A 20,100-nucleotide genomic window follows, 5' to 3' on the forward strand; every position below is an offset into this window, starting at 1 on the left:
AGAATTAGACGATAAGCTATATAAAGAAGTGGGCCAAAGAAGACATATGGGCTAGGGAGACCAAGATTGAGCATAGGAAGTGTAAAGCTAGACTAGCGTTAGCAGCCCTTTCGGCTCGGCCGCCGGGCGTAAATAAATTGTGTGTGTGTGTACATTGCAACCAATTTGATTCGATTTGACCACTACCACGACCATTTTGATAGATACTTCTTCCGCCGGTACCTACGATCACTAGCTGTTATATTTACTCCCGCTTTGATACTTATACCACCCATTCTTATTCCTTTGAACTACACTAAGGGGAAAACTGCGGTTCTTGGAGTAAGTGGACTTGATTCGTTAGGGTGGTCCAATGTTGGCCTTGATCAGGCAGATCGTTATTGGGCTCATCTCATCCTTGGTTTGCTTTTTATCGTACATGTTTGCTGGGTTATCTGGAACGAGCTTGCATTTTACGTTGCGATCCGGCAAAACTCACCATACGCGGCTTTGTGCACGGTACTCATCGAATCCATACCCGACGATTGGATGTCCGAGAAGGCACTCACATCTCAGCTGGAGATCTTTCCTGGCGTAGTTACTGCAATTTCCTTCAATCGTGACTATAGCTTAATTTCCCGTTTAGCGGAGAGACGGGAACGCTTAGCTCGATCTCTCGAGATAGAGGAGATTTCGAAGATAAGGAAGGCCTACAGGGCAGGCGTTCAGAAACGAGACAAGAAATCAAACTTTCCCAAAAAACACAGACCCGCAAACTACAAATCACGCAGCCTTTTCAACGTCTTCGCCTGGCTAGAACGTGAAAAAGCGGATACCAGCATAATGTATAGGGAGGAACTTCTTAAAACTAGTAAAGAGATGGAATTTCATCGCGCAACACGAGAGAGATTCCCCCTATTGCGATCCGCCTTTATTACATTCGCCAATCCACTGGCCGCCAACATGGCGTGTCAAACAGTAATTCATACCAGCTCAGGTTATATGACACCCCGTACGATACCTTTGTCTGCTGATGATGTGATATGGAGAAATGTCAACATCACCTGGAAGGACAGAACCATACGCACTGTCCTTTCGAACATGCTTATTATGGCAATGGCGACTGCTTGCGTTATACCAGTAGCCCTGGCAGGGCTCCTCTCCCAAATCATCTACATCACCCGGGCGGTGCCTTGGCTTAGCTGGATTAATGAGCTTCCAGAATTTCTCCTGAGTCTGCTCCAGGGTGTACTGCCTCCATTATTAGTGGCCGTTTTAATGAAAGGATTCGTCGTCGTATTAGAATACCTTGTCAAAAAGCAGGGCATCTCTTCCAAGAGCCACATTGACCTCAAGATCCAAGATTATTACTTCTATTTCCTTTTTCTCCAAGTTACTCTCGTAGTTTCGTTGTCTGCAGGACTTACCACTATTGCCAACGAGATGAAACATGGAGCTTTGCTGGCTGGGACATTGGCCAAGAATCTACCAAAAGCAAGCAACTACTTCCTCTCCTATATACTCTTACAGGCTCTTTCAATTAGCGCGAACTCTCTGTTAAGATTTGATCGCTTAATAGGAGACTTTGTACTTGGCCCGATTTTTGATAAATCAGCCACTCAGATGATGACGAGAAGAAGGGGCCAGGATCTACAATGGGGTACTTTCGTACCTCTCTTTACAAACCTCTCCTGCATCGGTGGGTCTTGGGTTCGAAGAATTGCGTCCAGTAGCACATGCTAAGATTAACAGGATTTCTCTACGTCATCATCTCTCCGATTGTCATTCCTTTCCAGGTTCTTGTTATAAGCTTGTTCTGGATCATCTACTCCAACTCAAGTATTCTGACTACTGAACGGGATCACGGGGGTCTCTTCTATCCCAAAGCCATAAAACATCTCTTAATGGGCTTGTATCTAATGCAAGTCTGTCTTATTGCTCTGTTTCTTGTTGTACGAGACTCGCAGGGTAATGCTAAGTGTATTGGACAGGCATGCCTTATGCTTTTTGCTACAGGACTAACTGTAATATACCATCGCTTGCTTTCCCGAGCGTTCAATCCCCTGCTGAGCTTTTCCCCCACTGCGCTCAGCGAGGGCCTAGCCAAGAAGGCAATGCCATCCCCTCCTTTTCTCCACAAGGCCCTTACATCAATTCCAGTGGTTAGCATCCCCAGCGATGATAACGGGATGAGCTCTGCTCGAGCATTGGAACTCAGAGAAGAGCTAAAAAGCGTGGTAATATCTGATACGGACGCAACTATAACTGCATCAGGCAAGATCTACTTGAACTAGATATTGCGGGAACAAAATTCTAGGATCTTTTCTGTACGGACTTAGTAGTTGTAACCATTGCTTTCAGATACATAATATAAATGTGTAATGTAAACTTTATGGAACGATCTCCACCGTCGCATGCACAGATCGTGCGTTCACGCTCAATCGCCTCATATGTACCTGAGTCATGTCTTATAGCGCGCGCAAATCTAGAGCCATTTCAGGAATCCTTGCACGAATTCAGGGGCTCGGGATGCAACGGTTCGAACGGAAGACTGACGAAGAAAATGACCATAATTGCCGCTGTGCGTAAATTGGGAAAGTCGGATATCGTTCCTATTGGTGTTGCAAGCGCTGGGGACTGATGGCGTATGCACTAGGGCCGGCTTGCCGCGCCAAAGTACAGCCGAATAGACGAAAATGGCCGAACAAATGATCGTCTCATGTGAGCATTCCGTTTGACGGGAGGCCTCTTGAGATTCACAGAATAGGCCGGCATCCGAGAAAGCCAGGCAACGGCATACCTTTCCGCCAATTAGTGGCCCTGCGAACATTGACGTGAGCTGCCAACGAGGGCGCACATAGACTGATCGCTACAGCTTGGGTTTTCTATTCCACAATTTTCAATCACTATATATACTATTACAGTACGAATAGAATGAAAAAAGCTCCTTCATCTTGCTTTACCATGACCTCCATAATAGATCTCAGCATGAATCTACACGAGAAAGGCGACATTGAGGTTCAGATTCAACAATCTCGGTTTTTCGTCTCTTCCTCAGTCATGTCAGAAACGTCACCGGAGTTCAAAAAGCTTTTCACCACGCAAAGCGGCACGTTGCGTAAGAGTATCGAGCTCCCTGACGAAGATCCTGAAGCTTTTTACTTGATGTGCCAGTCGGCTCATGGCTCTTTTATACCGCAATCTCACATATCGCTGCAAACGCTTGTGAATATGGCCGACGCCATTCAACGATACAAGATCCCCACCACGTCGCGCGTACACCACACCGTAGCGTACAGTTTCATCACACAAACCCTAAGGCCAGAGACGATTTCTATGCCCAAACTCCTTATGCTTCTTCGCGTAGCTAAGGTCTTAGGCCCTACTAAGTACCATCAATTACTCCAAGATGTCTTTTTTGTCCGTCCACTTCAACTAGGGCCATTGCCTACTGAGCATTTTGCCGGTAGTCAGGATACAGATTGTGTTATACTGTTAGGTATGTAGTTTGTCTTAGCAAGCGCGATGGGGGTTGCTAAATCTCACAGCAAATCTGATGCTTCGAGGTGCAGCATGTCGCTCAGAAGTAGCAAGCAGGTTGTTAAGTCCGCCGGGTTCCGGCGAAGCTCTCTTTCTACGCGAGAAAAATGACTTAGCTATATGGATCGTGAAGGAAGACCCAAGCCTACAAGAAATAAATACTCGACTTCGAAGTTTGCGAAAGGCTGTAGATATTCAGAGAGAACAGCTGCTGGACGCTAGTGGAGCAATCGAGGAAGCAACTACCGATATCAGCCATTACGTCCGCACTACTATGGGAAATGCTCTGAAAGCTGGAGACAAGCCCACAGAAGAGGTCTTGAAGCTGAACACATGCCATGAAGTCAAACGTCTAAACGTCCAGATGGCAGAAGACAGCCAGATAGCGAGGGAACAAGTGGATGCTGATGATCTGGACCTGGAGTGCGTTTCTAGTAGCAGCACACAGTTTGAGAATATGGAAACGTACAGCGAACCTATGGAAAACTTGCCTGATGGCTATTTAGAATTCGAGGATGATGAGTCTGTGGCTTCTGCCAGAACGGTGTAAGGGCATATGCTCTACGTGGGAGACGTCTTAGAACTCGAAAACTTCACACAAGATACTGGTGCAATATGATTTCATTACCTTCACCTAGATACTTGGATTCCCACTCTCAACGCCAAAAGAGACTACATCGCCCATAATTTGTATGACTATAGCCATCGACGCAATGCTGCCGCCTCCGCTGGGTCTACCCCCGGAAATGACGAAAACTCTTGTAGGTCCAGCCTGCTTCCTAGAAGATCATGGTCCTCTTGTGCTACGTCGTATTCTGTTAATGGTAGGTCTAGTTGCATCGGAGGCGCCATAAAGCTGCTCTGTTGAAGCTCACTTGCAGCAAGGCTTAGAAGTGATGAGGCTTCTGGCTGTGGTTGTAGTAGAGAAAAAGTAGGTGTGGTGCTCAGCAATGTAACCTGATGCTGGAACTGGTCGGAGGTGGTTTCCTTGCACACAGGAAATGTATCGACATATGCCACAATGTCTTGTAAGAGTGGGCGATCGTCTCCCGGGCTCCGTGCAGGCAGTGCTGGTATGTTGCGACCAGTTCGAATGCATTCGTACAACATTTGTACTGTATCTCGTAACCTTTTGTTCTGTTCCTCGAGGAGAACTACCCTATATGCAATGTGAGTTGGCTGAACCCACCACTTCCCTGCTCTTAGTAATACTTACATAGATCTTTTATCTCGCTGGTGGTCCACATCTAGGCTGTAATCACATAATACATTGTCCTTTCGGCATTTATTGCATACACGCTCCCCATCACACAATACTAAGGTAAGTCTTGTACCCAATCGTATTTTCAGTAGCTGAACTCACTTTTGTTTTCTTAAATCGGCACCGATTGCAGGCTTGCTTCACTCGTTGCCTGGACCTTTGCATTGTGTCCGGATCATCCGTAAGCGCGTATCGCGTAGTATGCAAGAAATCATGTAGAGGGGCATTATATGCGCCTAATGCAAACTTATGATAATAGCTGCGTGTCAGTGCTGTGCCACAATCGTGCATGTGGCGACTTGCTAAGAGTTGGGATTACGTGGTCCTTGAAGTCAATACTACTGTGCCACAGTTTATTTGAACATCGGCTGTCTCACCCGAGACGCTACGGGCATATGTCGGCTTGATAAATGTGATAATGAATCATTTGACAAAAGTTAGAATCAAGAATGTCTGTCAAGCAAACAGGTATGCTATCGCCTTCGTTGATCCAAGGCACTTTGATTGTCACACGTAATGGAAGAAGATTTAGATTATCTGCTATTGAGCTGCTTCGAAATCCAATTCTTGCTATTCTTCTTGCCATATACATAGTATATGTTATTTGGTTGCTTAGATCCTTTACGGCGATGCAAAATCTGAGAGGGATTGCAGAGCTTAAGTAGCCCACCAGTATCAAGCAAAGCAAACAAAGGCGCGTCGCCCTGCGTTTGAATACTATTTACTACTTTCTTAACATCATCTTCAGTTATATCGCATACATGATTTGCCTGGGGAAGCATATTCCGACTCTGGGGCAGATGCCAGAATGTAATGCGGCCACCGTGGGACCTAGCCAGATAATCCGGATATACGGGCACCGAGTAGATAGAGGAAGAACGCAACGGTGGTCGGGCCGGTTGGGCTGTTTGGGTCAGTTGGTTCGGTTGGGTCGGTTGAAAGCCCTCGCAGATACTACTGATAGATGCTGATCCAAACTTCTCGAAGAATGACATGCAAATCAACACAAGCATTCCATATTCTGTCAAAGCGTATCTCGGCTCTTGGGTAAGAGCAGTCCATATTGTGGGAAGAAATAGCTCGGGGTGGCTCCTAGTTATCCTTATAGTAGTCGCGTTATCGGTCGTCATCAATGGAGTTAGAGCAGGCAGGCGAGGCTCAAAGATCGCTTGGCCAGTTCGACGGGAATGAGCTTCTGCCTCGAATTTTTCTGCAGATACAGAGAACGAATGATTTGGTCGTTCTTGAAGCATGTGAATACGAATCTGTGAAAGATTTGGATCTTGATTGCATAGAGAAGAGATTTCAGCAGACGCAAAACCAAGCTTACGCGCAAAATGACCAAGTCGAATGATCCATTCTGAACGCTCTAGTTGTTCCTTTTGGCCTTTTCCTTCGTTGTAAGAATTCCATTGGCTTTTCGAGTGGCGAAAAAGATAAAGACATAGTTGCCAGTACGCATATCTTCCGGGATCGCTACATTCGAAGAAGCGCTCATCGTGTTCACTGTATTGCAATAAACATTGTTGCTTGTTATCCTCATGCTGTTTGTAGCAGTGCTGAAGTAGAATGTCTCTTACTGAGGGAAGGCGTCTAGATACTAGGCTGAATTCGTCCCTGGAAGGGAATAGCTCAGCTGCTGGAAACAACTCTCTTAAAGGGAGCATAATCGGTCCTAATACCTTGACGTGTTTAAAAAACGTCTTGAAGTTTAAGATGAGACCTTCGACAGTAAGGACTCTTTGAAGTATTTGAGCGCGTACAGCAGAATCGCGTACGCGACAGAAGACCTGACATGTGGTGAACAAGGTCTCGATCATTGAACGATCGCGAGAACTCCATAGAGGCGCAAGGCCCCCAAGCTTTTCAACAGTATATTCATCACAGAGGTGGGTGTTTCCATCTGTAATTGTATGCCAGATCTCATAGATATGGTTTAGATAATATTCAATTTCCTAGAAAGGTAAACGATCCGATGCACTTTGGTTTCAGGGGACCCGTACCTGGCTGCACCGCCAGCTCAGAATCAATGGAAAACATCCAAGCTGAAAGCCCATCCATAGGGAGCGAAACGGCTCTAATTTTTCAAGACAGTCGCGGAGCCAGTCGTTGCGCAGAACTTGATGAAGGCTCTTCACCTTGGCTCCCAGTAACTTCTTCCACCTTAAAGCGACCTCGTAATCTTTCTTACGTTCGTAGAATTGAATGTGAAGGAACTTTTCCCCATCACATAGAGGCACATGTCGCATGTATGATTGGCGAATTTGAGCCAACGCAGATGTAGGTGCGTCTATCTACTGCTCAGCAGCTGATTTCGTGGGAAATCGTGATTCTCTTACCTGAACTGTAGAGATCCACGAGCCACCAATCGTCTTGATTTCGCGATCTATCTCGTTTCGCAGTCTCTAATCGGAATCGGCCGTGAAGGCATGGTAACTGAATATCATTGGAAAGAAAAAGCCTGGGCGGATAACCAACAACATAAAGCGCATGTTTGGAGATACCTGCTTCATTCAAAAAGTTCTGGTACTCAGAATACCCAATTAAAGCCGGTAAATTATGTTCTACATCAGATATGCAGCACCCAACACAATCGTCGGGATCCGAGGCAGATGCATTATAGCACAGATTCAGTAAACGTATTTGAGCAGTACCAAGGTAGTATCGGAATCTTTCAAGCTGTTTACTCATATTTTGACTTTTCTAAGGTATAAGCTTAGGTTCAGCGTCTTTATAAATGTGTCATTGCTAGCACCCTCTTGAAAGTGAGTCTTGCAAGAACCTGCTTATCCCAGAAACCTATTTATACCGACACGGACAAGGCTTCAGCGCATGAGAGAAATAGTTTTTTTCCATTTAAATCGTGTAATCATGCCGCCACAAGATTATTCAGATTGGCTATACGGCTTTCAAAGTGGAACTAATTGGTTCTTAGCGTGTGGGAACGCCTTACAGCGAACGACTGCTGGTTTTCGCAATCCTCATGCCCAGTTTCCTTCTACAGTCTTGCTAATTGGCAAGCGTGAGAAAGACGCGGCACGTCAGGCGCTGCTACAAGGGCGTACTCATTCGAGGTCACGCGGTATTGCACAATTACAGGCAGACGATTCGACATCCTACAATGAATATCCCCTCCAAGTTGCGAGTCTAGATATTGAGAAAGCCTGCAGCAAGCAGAAGCCACTGCAAAATCGTAATGGACATTTGCTTCACAAAGTCACGTGGTTGTCAGAGCATTTATCCGCACCCACAGCAGAGACTTTTGTGGAAATAATGGTTGGCAAGTTATTGACCTTATTCGTTGATGTTGTTTGTATCTTCCTTGATGATTTTTCTACCCCTGAGGAAGGGATCCATTTCCTACAAAGATGTGGACGTCATAGTAGCGTGTCACAAGACTGGAAGCCACAGGTCATTCTTGTCAGTAGTCGCGCGTACAAGCGGAGGGGAAATCTTAGCTTTCCCATATTTAGTAGTATTCAGCGCGTAGTACTGCCGAAAGAAAGCCGCAAGACCCTGTCTGCCTCGAGGTATTTCACATTGAAGAAGGTCATCAATTCTAGTATGAAAATGGTAAGGAGAGGTAGGGACATCTCTAAGACGCTGTATTCAGCCTCCCATCTCAATGCCTTCTTTGAGTTGGCGTTAGAACATGTTGCTACGTGCGCCTCTACACCATTCAACTTTATCATCGCTTCACGGCAACGCAATCGAATAGAAAAGAATCTTAGGGCCAATCTACGGCACTTTTTGGTTCTATGCACTACCAATCACGTAAGCAAAGAGGCTGCCTTGAAGCACATTGCTTCTGCGATTATGCTGGACAGCCTTCCGCCAGGTATGCATCGTAAGTACTCCAAGCTGAGCTATCACGATATAATCTTAACCAACAGGCTTCAAACCGTCCTCGGTCTTCGAGTGCTTATATCAGTCTCACTGTTATGGCGTCTTTTCATCACTACCGTCTGAACAAGGCTTCTCGCCAACAGCTTCATGTACACAGTTGAAAGTGTTTTTTAGCCAATTCTGCTGCAAACTTGAGCAAGCCGAGCTTACAGCGGTGCAAATGCACAAGAGAAATCTACAAGACATACCCATCGATTGGAACACGCTCCAAAGCTCTCAAGTCTGCCTTTATTGCATCTTCCGTAAGCCTGAGCATAGTTTGCGTTGTGGACACGCGCTTTGTGATTCTTGTGCTTGCAGATTTGGACTGAAAGGGCAGCAAATGGAATACTCATACCGTATCTCGCAATGCATCTTGTGCCATTCCAACAGCGAGCTGACAGTTCGTCTAAAACCACCGACTGCCGGCAGCCGCCTGCTTGTTCTTGACGGAGGCGGTATCCGGGGAATACTCACGCTACATATACTACAAGCTCTCGACAGGTATCGACAACTTCCTTATCCTATCCACGATGAGTTTGACTTGATATTGGGTACAAGTACAGGTAAGTCTCTCCCCTATCTCGACGTTTGCAGATAGCACCACCACTCATCATAAGTTGTAGGTGGCCTTATTGTACTCATGTTCCTCTTACGCCGGAGCCTGGACGAGTGCATCGACATCTTCAGGCAGCTGTCTGAACGTGTCTTCGCTTCTCGTTCAATACTTGGAAATTCCCTGTTCGCAAATATATATGGATTTCTATGTTCACTACTTACAGATAGCTTCTACGGGGCTGCCGAGATGGAAGCATGCGTGAAAGAAGCATTCGGATCAAACACTACCCTTTTTGGCTCTAATACATCGAACACGGGTATATCAGGTCCCAAAGTGGCAGTTACTACAATGGCCGTATCTAACTCGAGATTGTGCATCCTCTCTAATTATAATGGAGTTGGAGTAAGAAAAGGTAAAAGGCTATATCTCATCTTTGGATATAAGACTAATAGACGAATACAGGTTACCGACACTACCGAGCTACTCATCTAAAAGAGGAGGCTCTTATATGCGATGCGTAGGTTATGGTTCCTTCTCTTAGCTTTCAAGCTTATTTTATCCAGAGCTAGGGCTACGTCAGCTGCCCCATCCTACTTCCCAGCAAAGTTTATTCAGGGCATTGGATTTTTACAGGATGGCGGTGCAGGAAAGCATAACAATCCTATTGGCCCCGCAGAGTGGGAGGCTAAAGCCATCTGGAACAATACACCTGACCTAGCTGTCTCAATAGGTACAGGGTTTGCTCAAGATTCAGAGCCACCAAAGATAGTTTCTAGCAGACTGGGTTTTCGTGACCGTTTCCTCTCGCGCCTACTCCGCCTTTTCAACGCCATGCTGAGTGCCCAAGACAGCTGGGAGGACCACCTGAATCGTGTCCCTCTCGAGGAACGGCACAGATACTTCCGTATCAACATAGCGCTTAGCACAGAGCCAAGGCTAGATGATGTTAGCAAGATACCAGATCTAGAAAGCTTGACTGCGACATTTCTTCATGGTTACGATTTTTCTAGTATCGCGCAGGCACTGTTTGCCGCTGCTTTCTTTTTCGAACTCCACCAGAAGCCTACTGCCAATAGAACATTGCTAGTATGCTTTGGTTCTATCCGCTGCCGTAGTCCGGACACGCGTGCGCTAGTTGAAAGAATTCTGCAGGAATACCCAGATGCCTCCTTTACGATGGAAGATGGTACTAGCTTGGGCCATATTGGCGGCTCCAGCCTTTGCACTGTATGTGGTCATTACTGCAAGGCTGTCGAGCTCAGAGTGTACCATGCGGAACAGAGCAAATCTATCTACCTGCAGTTTAATCAATCTAACCAAACAAGAATCAGTGGTTTCCCGCAATCGATTTCACATTTCGCAAGAGTTCAGCAGCTGGACGCTAAGTTTGGGAGATCAGATCATCAAGTTACGGACTCTGTAAGTATGAGTCGTTGTCAGTGTAAAACCAGCAGGAAAAGAAAAAAGGCAATGCCTTTGAAAACTAGAATCTCCAAGAGGCGGCGCCCTAACTTCACTTTAAGAAAAGGCCAATGAACTACACATGTACACTGCGCAATAGTTCCATAAATAGAGGCTTCTAGTTCGAATAAAGAAAAATCATACGCGAGAAAGTCCTGTAAACCTAGGGCACCATATAAAGTGGCGTGGTTATCCACGGACTGATTATGCTGTATTTAAACTCGCTCTCAGCAACATAAGCAACAGAACAACATGATACCTTTAGACACATACCTACTCATACATTCAATCGAACGCTCCATCTGAGCATATTTGTTTCATTCGTTGACTTATTCAACTTTCGAGATCGCTTTAAAATATGAAGGCTCAACAGACGATACTATCTGCTCTTCAACGTCTGCGGCAGATGCTATCGAGATCGCGGCATAAGAGAGCAGATCCCGAAGGCTATAGCCGATTTCTTGATGACGGTATCGTTGAAAGAAGGCGATACGAACAAGCACGTCGTAGACAAACAGAAGTCACTTAATTTATTTTCAGCTACATTGCTGCTCGATAATTTCCTGATGTGAATGTGCTAAGTGGATTGTAAAATACGATCTTTTATAATGCATTTTTACAAATCATCATTAGAACGTGCATACGCGAATAATAGCCAGTAAGGAACACATGGTAAGATTTCTAAAGCCTTGTCTATTAAGCATATTATGTAGCCCTGTCCGCAGCTCGGTCTTCTTGCTCCATTGCTATCGCTAATAGTTGTGAATACTTCTCGTGAACTTCCATTGACCACGGTACCAAATTATTGACATAACGTTGAGCTCCTAGTACGCTCTTCTCTATATCATCTAGCCGCTTACAGAACATTTCATGCAGTTCTGAGATATCACGACGCAGCTGTCGCACCTCAATTTGCACCTCGGTTAGCTCCTCGTGTGTTTGAGGCAGTGAATTGTCGTTGGTAGCAGGCTTGATAGCAGTCGTGGTTTGTTCGAAGCCTTCGTAGGGACTTGACAGCGGAAACGTATTCTCTTCCCAATTGAAATCCCATTCCCGTTCTAAAATGGGCGGTAGATGAGGACTAAATGTTGTGGATGACCCCGTGGCCACTATTGCGTTTAAAGATGAAAATAATGCCGGCTGCTCAGAGAACAATGCATTTTGATCATTGGAAGCCATGTTGATTGGATGTTAGCCAGAAATCTAGCGAAGGGAGCAAGCACTTATACCCGCTGATACGGAATTACAAAGAAGCTATAAGCAATAAGTTTACGGAAGTATATCTTGAGTGTAAAGAACATGGTACACCGCTTCCGATTGTATCCGGCATTCGTCTTGCTAGTCAGAGCATTACTGTACTAAGCAGTACCATCTCTAACAGAAGTCAACTCTATGTAGAACGGTATGTAGTCTTGACTGGGGTCGTGCAGCACCTATCGATCGCGACTTTACCCCGCACACGGTTGCAACGGAGCTTCGCTTGGCTCTCTATGTACATGGCTTGGCATCATATATGGATCACTTCACGATCGATGTGATTGGTAGATATTCGGCGAAACAACTAGTAGCCCCTAATCCTTTTTTCTGTAAAATCGAAGTTCCAAACACTAGTGCGATGTCTTCCGGCCGAACCGTTCCGGACCAGTGGAGCTGTAGCTCTTAATCAGTACTAGATCCTATGGATCTGAGGAATACCTGTCTAGCGGATTAGAAGAAGGGCGTACCACTCATAATCTAATGTGTCAGGTGTATTAAGCGCTAGCAAAAAGTACAAATCAGCCCAATGTAGAAGTGCGTTAGGTCTGGAGCCCTAGTCATTGGCGTGGAGTAATTTGCTGACGCAGTCCCGCTTTTTGGCTTCCGCAACTGTAAATGCTTGACTACCTACTACATAATCTTTCTCCAGTTCCGTTACTATTATAAAAACTCAGAAAAAAGCATCTACTAGTAGAGTATTTAGTCTGTTTTTTGCCCAAGTACTCCCCGCCTTTGAACAAGCATTTCGCCTTAACCAGTTACAATGAGTCAGTCACAGCCACATCAAGAGTTAACAATGCAATCATCAGAGGTATTTCTGTCATCTCCTAAAAGTACTTATCTTATGATTGACCTCAGGTAGCAGGAAAATATGAGTTCTTGCAACCAAGCATGCTGTGCCAGGGTTGCGGTATACATGACTAACTTATATAGTCATGGCCAAAGCCAGCTACAAAGCATGTATCAACACCTTCAGTTGGCTCAAAGCGAAACAGGAAATACACGACGGCAAATCTTAGCGATAGAGAAAGAATTACAACAGGAACGGAAGGCAAGCGAACTCTTTAACCAGCAATTCATCGAGCTACAAGAATGCCACGACAAGCTGTTAAAGGAGTATGAGAGCTGCACGAAGGTCCAAGAAGATCTCAACAAATCTGCAACAGAATCTCGGATGTTCGCCGATGAGGTGGCTAGGCGAGCCGAAAGCCTGTTGAACAACTCTCGAGCCAATCTGGTTGGAGGCGATGTGGAGGGCTCACAGAATGGCCAAAGTATCAGTGAGATGATTTTAGAGTCAGCCAAGAACGCTCTGCTTGTGCAGGAAATTTCTAGTCAGCATTCGGAGAATGACGATTTCGCCAAGTTGAGATACGTTATGGATCAAAATGTGGATTTCCAATACCGTAACATGGAGCTTGGCGAGAAAATCAAAACCCTATCCCAACAAGTCGAAAATGGAAAGAATGAGGTCGCAAGCCTGGACAAGGCTCTCGAAATTGCTACCGAAGATGGACGACGAAAGAAATCTCGACGAGGAAAATCATTAGCTGGGAAGAACCAGTAACTTCTCTCATCATAACATGTTTGAGTATCTATATATTATCGCAATTTTACTTCAACGTTATTTCTACGATGTCCCCAAATCAGTTATTACAGATTCTGTTACATATTCGACCGGGAACACTATGACCTGTGCATTCAAGACAAAAGGAATCAGTGACGCTGCGGGCAAAGCGTTTTTCAAAAAACTATCCTATAACATCTTAGTACTATACTATGACTTCAACAAAATGTAGTTACCTTCTTTAATTCTTGATATGATGTTTCAGCGGCGTTGTGAATGAAAGCATGGAGATCCTGGCTTTGCTGTAGGGCTGAAGAACCCGGAACAACGGACACAAGGCTTTCTAGCATTTTTCCAAAGGCAACAGCCTTATCACCTGCGATTGTTTCTTGCAAAGATGCTCGGTCCAATGCTACGTGCTGTTTAGCGGTTGGAACTCCTCCTGCGAAGCTTTCGATACTTACCAACTTTGACTCGACCATTACTTTCTGAAATTGTAATATCTTCTACACTAATTGAAGGCAAGCAAAGGCCCGCAGTGTACACTGCGCAAATACCAGAAAGTGCCTACACTATTATTACTCCATGAATGATTGAACGTGCGATTGCCCTACCTCTACGCTTATTGTTCTCACCTGAGCTAATCCCAGCGGTGGGGAATGAGACACAGCAATCTCAGACAATGCAAGGCCAGGTCTATCAAAGACGGTGAACAAAGAACCCTGAAAACTAAAAACAGATACAATATTGAGAAGATTCGGGTTCGGATCCTCTAAGCCATAAACGGATTTATCAGGGCTACGTCGAATCATCACGACCCGGTATCCGTTCTCAGTAGCATCTGAGGCTATTTCTTGGGCCAAACAATAAGGTCTTTCTCCTTCCGGATCCACGATATGTATACATTGATAGTGTCTTCCAGGATCTTTATGAAGTGGTGCGAAGATTTTGCGCTTTGCTCGAAGGGTTAACGTAGGCTTTGGGAGCTTACGCTCTATCAGTCCATCTTCGATATGAAGCCTTCGCTTCGGGGCTCTTGGCTCAGCAGAGCCACCCTTTCTGTTAATAGAGTTTGCGTTTTCTGCGCCATTTGTCGCACTTGGAAAGATCGTCAGCCGCCTAGAATCCATATTAGCTGATACTTTGTGAACTAGGAGCTTGCTGCAGGCTTAATATAAAAAACCATCCGCACATTTGTAACTGCGCTGACACAGCGAACTTAAGACCACTTGACTCCCATTCAGCTTCACATTTTATTATGGATTCAGCAATGAGAAAGCTGCCTCGTGGCAGACCTCTCGAAGCTAATAACATTGACCATATTATAAGGTGCTATGGTGGTACGACGATCGCGATAGAAATGGAACCTCACTATATGCAAAAATCGAAGCAGCCCAAAGACATGGTTCATTACATCGATTTCCTCAACCGCAGAAATGGGGAACTTAGATTCGAGCTTACATTCTACCGGGAATGTTACCGGCACGCAGAAAAGTTCAAGGAAAAGATTGACAGAATCTCTCAAGACTTACTGCAAGCATGCATTCTTGGTTTACTTGATGGAATCGCTTTCGACGAGATCCGAGACCTTTCCAACGCAGTCTCAGACGCAGTAGATCAATTCAGTCACGACCAGGAACAAGCATTTGAAGCTTTCATAACGCCTTACAGAGCATCAAAGAGCCCAAAAAAAACTACCATGTCGATGGACGGGTGGATTTGAGATTCATTTCTATCTAAGCACCTTCGATCCCACGGCATTGGATTGGCAAAGAGTGTCTTCTTTTACTGTGCCGCCTCAGCTCAAATGGTTGAAAATCTAGCTCCAGATATCTCACTTGCTTATGGCTGGTACGAGCAACGCGTTCTCGCGCCTGGCACCTCATTTCCCAGTGTGCGCATACTGCTCAGGTTATTTAGTGTAGCGACAGTGAATGAAAAATCTTACCACAGATTGCGAGTCTTCCATTTCTCGTTTCTAGAACATCGTTGATAATTTGCCGCACATCTGGCTTTCCTTTTACCTCAGCAATCCGACTGCCTGTCCGCCTGTAGGATACTGCATTCCCGGCCTCATTGAATATCTCGTAGTCACCGTAGATATAAACATCTATAATCTTGGAAGCATTAGCTTTTGCTAAAACTATATCGTCACATTACAACTTGCATTGTCTCCATGCGGTGCAGGTCGCACTCCTGGGTTTTCTCCGGTGGTACTACCGCCCAAGTATCGGTCTTTCTTTCCACTTCGAGACGTAATACCAGTATCTTTGTGCGTTGCAGTGCTTGGAAGATCGTCCTTTCTCAGTATAATGTTCATAACCTCCCAGACCAAATCCAGCTGATACTTATCATCTACGTGCCAGATTAGAAGTATATCTCTTGTCTTGGTTTTTGATTGCTGGTGGTCGCGTATGAGCTTTTGAACATAGGCAAGATGGCCAACAATCCCAATCCCACTAGCGAATAGAACCACTGTACCAAAGTCTCGAAGGTCGAATCCTTGCCCGTAGGGCCCTTCTATGAAAGCACTAAGCTCCCTGGTTCTATAAAGGGTCTGTGTAAGGAGTCGACTTGTGAAACCCGCCCTAGGTTGAATACGCAACTGGAAGTCGTGGTCGTCTGATTCTGAGTCTGCTACCATGAAAGGGTGGCGCTGCAATATAGAGAAAAATCCGGGTCTTCTCATAGTAAGGTAGACATACTGGCCGGGCTGAATTTTCCAAGGCCTGGGCACTTTGACCTTTATTTGGAGAGTGTTGTGAAAGTTCTCAACAGACACACTTGTGTTGGGCTTGCTTACTGAAAGATTACGATATATAAGGAGGAAGTTTCTATGGCAGTACGTCGCTATCCATATACATGTTGCTATAATGACTTGCAATCGGCCTGTTTTATTTGATATGTTAACATGAAGCCATAGAAATATGCATATTGATGTCGAGCAACTGATGTGAATGACCCGGAAGATCTCATATGCATGATGACGGAAGATGGGGAGAGAAGTAACACTCATTAGTCCCACGCAGCAGAATATCTGGGTGAATAAGAATATATTACAAACATCAATACATATACACATACCGCTATCCCACTTATCGTGTTAATGTTGTCAGTCCACCCGTGGGCAGTGAGTTCTCGTCCAGCGTGAATAGACGTTTGTATCAGAGCAACCAGTCCAATCAAACTGTGGGTTTGATTATATACCTTCAAGGACATATGCAGAATATCAGCTGCTACGTTCGAGCCGGGGAGAAGAAGTATAAGATTTGTTGCAAGCATCGAAGCGGACCGGCTGCTGAGCTCTTTGGCCGCTTTTACACCCCAACCCATACAAACGCCATTGGCGCTCACATATAGTAGGGGGAACATTGCATCCTTTGCTGATATCCGCCATTTGGATATTCCAAATAGGCTAGTAGTAGAGTACACTAGATACTTGAGAATAGCATCTGTTATGAGTGCCGCAAGCCACTGAAACGCTAGACGAGTGCTAAAACATAGAATGAGGAAGGCAATAAGCACTGAGAATAGCATAGAGTACCAAATTGAGGGGCTCCATTGGCGATCCATATCTAGATGCGTCAAACGTAGGGTCTAAGCTTACTGATATAACTTTGTAGTAGAAATGGTCAGTGCGGGCTTGTTGCGTATAAATAGCTGGCTCAGTGTCCTGCAATGTGCATTTTATTACATCATGAAGTCTAGAAGATTGGAGCAAGAGTCTTTCCGGAAACGGAAAAATAATTTTATTCGTCGTGGTCATGAAATAAGTGACCGATACAAAGTAGGGGTGTGGATATGTATTCAGAAGGAGAACGGTCAGTTGTATATTTACGATTCAAGTCCAACAAGAATAGACTGGCCACCATCCTCTACACAACTTGCAGGTTATGGAATATCTTGTTACATGGGCATAGCTAATGAAAATAGGAGTCCATGTATCCGGTTCCTGTAATAAGGACTAGCAAAGATTTCCTCCCCAGGAAGCCCGCACTGCGGAAATCGCTGCTAGCCAAAACTGAGTCTTCTTTACCTGGACTTTTGTCTACGCCACCTATTCCTGATTTCAATCAGGGGGAAGTACTCCTAGGACAGTTGCTGAAAACAGCTGAAAAGTAATGGTCATATTTAAAATATTTCATCATGATGTAACTACATAGTTGCTCTTTAGGATAGCAAGATAAATTAGTGACTATCTACTATGTCAGCTTCCGGGACGCCATGTGACTCCTACAGAAGTATTTTGAATATATGAGGCATTGTAAACTTGCTTATATTGCTAGATAATACTGATAAATGATGTAAAATGTCTTAATGTTAGGTGTCCCTCGAATTATAACATGATGCCCTTGAGCATAGTGCTTCAATAATTCAATTATACCATTTCATTGAACCTGTGTTAATTTCTCTCTGCAATATATAAACAAGTTTCCCGATACAAGGAAACATTCTCAAAAATCTATTGTTTATAGACATAATGCCTATCACTAGGACTAGCAAAACTAATGTCAAGGGTGAGAAGATCACCACAAACACGAACAATACGAAAGGTATGAAAAAAACGAAAAATACGAAGAGCATGAAAAGTACGATAGGACATCATGACGATAAACTCAGAAAGCTCCAAGAAGAATATGATAAACTAGAAGAGACAAGGGACCAGGGAATGTTTACCGAAGAAGACGAAGCAAAGTTGAAAGAGATAAAGACAGAGATGGGGAAGTATGCTAGTGCCACGGCCCAAATTAGCATCAACCATACTACTGGAGCTGGATCTGGATCTACTGAACCAATGGATGGTGAACCAATTGAAACTGATACAGAGTCAGGTAACACTGATCATATGACTCATGGGAAGGTAATTGCCAACGAGCCAATTGCCACGCAGCCAGATGCAGCAATTCACGCGCTAGAACCTGAGAAGAGATATGCAAGTCATCAAGAAAGTTCATCAGGACATAGTAAAATGAAACAAGAGCTTGCAGAAGAGTCAAAAACATTTACTCAGGAACTTGTGGATAATCTCAATATGACATGGAACATCGATGTCAATGATTCTCACGGGGAGTCTTCACTGCAGCATCTCCCCAAAGGAGTGTTTGGCCACATTCAGAGAAGCTCTCGGACTCGATACTGTGTTAGATTTGGATCTAAGGAGGGTTTAAGCGCTCGTTTTGAATCAATTCTTCCGAATGGGTCCGACTATAAGGAAGAACGAGATGTCACCCAAGGTAGCAATCGCATTGTTGAGAAGATTGTGCAACATCATAGAGATGAAAAAACAGCACTTCCTATGAACATACTTAGCCAAGTAAGGATTTTGTTAGTGTACTGGGACTCCAAAATGGGCGTTGGACATGACGCCGAGGTAGAGGTACTAGCTCCCGACTTCAAAGGAAAACGACCACATACCCGCTGCTTTGTTTATCTAAATCCCGATCTCTATGAACATTATAATCTTAAAAATACATCAGGTTTCAGTCACGAAACTAGGTCAACAATGAAACTTCTGATGGAGGGAATCGATGACCGGCAAAAATCAATTGCTATTTATAACATTGCTGTCAAAATTGAAAATCAATTTGAGAAAAGATGGATGAGCAACATTCCAGGCAGACCTGATCCACTCCGTAAGCTGAAACACGAGACGAAAGCGGTGTCCCGCCGGACCAAGTCGCTGCTTGCTACCACTGAACACTCAGTAACTCCGACGCTTATGGAACTTCCGGTTCCACAACGTCAGTTTACACCTCTACCGAAGACAGAACTAGAGAAGACCTCTGTTGAGAAAACGCCAGGAATGTCGCTAAAGCAACAGTTTCACAAAGACTTCTTGGAACTTTTTGAACTGCCGGAAGATGTCACGTATGCAGACTTGACTGAAGAACAGCAACTTCTTTACCCTGCGCAATTCACAAAGTGGAAGAGGGTAAACAGTTAGATAAAGGCTTAAACAGAGCCCTCACTTCTAGATAGTGTTAGGAAGAGTTATATTAAGGCGACTGTGCTGAAGTGTATCAAACCTTGTAGATCAAAATCTAAGCTTTTTTTCTTAAATATAAACAGCTCTATAAGATGAACATCCGCTATATTTCACTTGTTAGCGTGTTTGCATTAACTACTAGAGCGTTTTGGCGGCCTCCTTGCTACTCTCGATTGGGGGTTTTTCGAATTGATCTAATCGTCTCGGAAGGGCTCCCTTCCCAACATGCACACACGCTTCATGGAGCACAGAGTACGTTAAGCATGAGATTGCGGTTTCAATGTCTAATCGTTAGTCTAGACTTAGATTTCTCGTCGTCCTACGATAGCCTTGTTCAGTCTAAGTGCACGACATGTGCAGTGCTTGAAGACATGTCTGCTTACTGGACGCCACCACTTATGTTTTTGCATACAAACGGTACTGTAGAGATTGTTCCACAAATCGGTGGTATGCTTATGTCAGTATTAAAAATAAAATTTAAAATCTCATACTAATAATTATGCTAATTTGTTTTATATATCTAGATCTCTAACAGCAGAGGTTAGCCAGCTAGAGGAAATAGCCGACCCAGACGCTATTGCTATCACGATTCAAGAAGGACGCTC

General features: G+C 44.6%; 13 protein-coding genes across 13 annotated transcripts; 8 read left to right on the forward strand and 5 right to left on the reverse strand.

Moving 5' to 3' along the window:
- Positions 1–150: 150 nt before the first annotated feature.
- COCMIDRAFT_109764 (uncharacterized protein) lies at positions 151–2,273 on the forward strand (the record flags this gene model as incomplete). Its single annotated transcript, XM_007695234.1, has 2 exons — positions 151–1,682; positions 1,790–2,273. Coding segments are annotated over 2 exons (2,016 nt in total), but the record flags the coding sequence as incomplete, so codon positions are not given.
- Positions 2,274–2,967: 694 nt separating this feature from the next.
- Positions 2,968–4,069, forward strand: COCMIDRAFT_109765 (uncharacterized protein; the record flags this gene model as incomplete). The annotated part of the gene is made up of 2 exons (XM_007695235.1): positions 2,968–3,478; positions 3,528–4,069. 2 exons carry the CDS (start codon positions 2,968–2,970, stop codon positions 4,067–4,069), a joined length of 1,053 nt encoding a protein of 350 aa, XP_007693425.1.
- Positions 4,070–4,215: 146 nt separating this feature from the next.
- On the reverse strand, positions 4,216–4,945 carry COCMIDRAFT_41555 (uncharacterized protein; the record flags this gene model as incomplete). Its single annotated transcript, XM_007695236.1, has 3 exons — positions 4,216–4,678; positions 4,736–4,818; positions 4,883–4,945. 3 exons carry the CDS (start codon positions 4,943–4,945, stop codon positions 4,216–4,218), a joined length of 609 nt encoding a protein of 202 aa, XP_007693426.1.
- A 368-nt stretch (positions 4,946–5,313) lies between these two features.
- COCMIDRAFT_109778 (uncharacterized protein) lies at positions 5,314–7,272 on the reverse strand (the record flags this gene model as incomplete). Its single annotated transcript, XM_007695237.1, has 3 exons — positions 5,314–6,735; positions 6,778–7,070; positions 7,218–7,272. 3 exons carry the CDS (start codon positions 7,270–7,272, stop codon positions 5,314–5,316), a joined length of 1,770 nt encoding a protein of 589 aa, XP_007693427.1.
- A 379-nt stretch (positions 7,273–7,651) lies between these two features.
- On the forward strand, positions 7,652–11,214 carry COCMIDRAFT_109769 (uncharacterized protein; the record flags this gene model as incomplete). Its single annotated transcript, XM_007695238.1, has 4 exons — positions 7,652–8,627; positions 9,292–9,626; positions 9,720–10,647; positions 11,120–11,214. The coding sequence occupies 4 exons, from the start codon at positions 7,652–7,654 to the stop codon at positions 11,212–11,214; spliced, it is 2,334 nt and encodes a 777-aa protein (XP_007693428.1).
- Positions 11,215–11,390: 176 nt separating this feature from the next.
- On the reverse strand, positions 11,391–11,864 carry COCMIDRAFT_109766 (uncharacterized protein; the record flags this gene model as incomplete). Its single annotated transcript, XM_007695239.1, has 1 exon — positions 11,391–11,864. One exon carries the CDS (start codon positions 11,862–11,864, stop codon positions 11,391–11,393), a length of 474 nt encoding a protein of 157 aa, XP_007693429.1.
- Positions 11,865–12,900: 1,036 nt separating this feature from the next.
- On the forward strand, positions 12,901–13,509 carry COCMIDRAFT_30943 (uncharacterized protein; the record flags this gene model as incomplete). Its single annotated transcript, XM_007695240.1, has 1 exon — positions 12,901–13,509. The coding sequence occupies one exon, from the start codon at positions 12,901–12,903 to the stop codon at positions 13,507–13,509; it is 609 nt and encodes a 202-aa protein (XP_007693430.1).
- A 63-nt stretch (positions 13,510–13,572) lies between these two features.
- On the reverse strand, positions 13,573–14,639 carry COCMIDRAFT_41560 (uncharacterized protein; the record flags this gene model as incomplete). The annotated part of the gene is made up of 4 exons (XM_007695241.1): positions 13,573–13,698; positions 13,746–13,921; positions 13,974–14,076; positions 14,124–14,639. 4 exons carry the CDS (start codon positions 14,637–14,639, stop codon positions 13,573–13,575), a joined length of 921 nt encoding a protein of 306 aa, XP_007693431.1.
- A 128-nt stretch (positions 14,640–14,767) lies between these two features.
- On the forward strand, positions 14,768–15,232 carry COCMIDRAFT_109779 (uncharacterized protein; the record flags this gene model as incomplete). Its single annotated transcript, XM_007695242.1, has 1 exon — positions 14,768–15,232. The coding sequence occupies one exon, from the start codon at positions 14,768–14,770 to the stop codon at positions 15,230–15,232; it is 465 nt and encodes a 154-aa protein (XP_007693432.1).
- Positions 15,233–15,425: 193 nt separating this feature from the next.
- Positions 15,426–16,198, reverse strand: COCMIDRAFT_109759 (uncharacterized protein; the record flags this gene model as incomplete). Its single annotated transcript, XM_007695243.1, has 2 exons — positions 15,426–15,626; positions 15,704–16,198. 2 exons carry the CDS (start codon positions 16,196–16,198, stop codon positions 15,426–15,428), a joined length of 696 nt encoding a protein of 231 aa, XP_007693433.1.
- A 1,011-nt stretch (positions 16,199–17,209) lies between these two features.
- Positions 17,210–17,365, forward strand: COCMIDRAFT_61689 (uncharacterized protein; the record flags this gene model as incomplete). Its single annotated transcript, XM_007695244.1, has 1 exon — positions 17,210–17,365. A coding segment is annotated over one exon (156 nt), but the record flags the coding sequence as incomplete, so codon positions are not given.
- Positions 17,366–18,064: 699 nt separating this feature from the next.
- On the forward strand, positions 18,065–19,453 carry COCMIDRAFT_109776 (uncharacterized protein; the record flags this gene model as incomplete). The annotated part of the gene is made up of 1 exon (XM_007695245.1): positions 18,065–19,453. The coding sequence occupies one exon, from the start codon at positions 18,065–18,067 to the stop codon at positions 19,451–19,453; it is 1,389 nt and encodes a 462-aa protein (XP_007693435.1).
- Positions 19,454–19,587: 134 nt separating this feature from the next.
- On the forward strand, positions 19,588–19,989 carry COCMIDRAFT_109767 (uncharacterized protein; the record flags this gene model as incomplete). The annotated part of the gene is made up of 2 exons (XM_007695246.1): positions 19,588–19,747; positions 19,796–19,989. The coding sequence occupies 2 exons, from the start codon at positions 19,588–19,590 to the stop codon at positions 19,987–19,989; spliced, it is 354 nt and encodes a 117-aa protein (XP_007693436.1).
- Between the last annotated feature and the right edge of the window lie 111 nt (positions 19,990–20,100).

Source organism: Bipolaris oryzae (genome assembly GCF_000523455.1).
Source record: "Bipolaris oryzae ATCC 44560 unplaced genomic scaffold scaffold_286, whole genome shotgun sequence".
Lineage (NCBI taxonomy): Eukaryota > Fungi > Ascomycota > Dothideomycetes > Pleosporales > Pleosporaceae > Bipolaris > Bipolaris oryzae.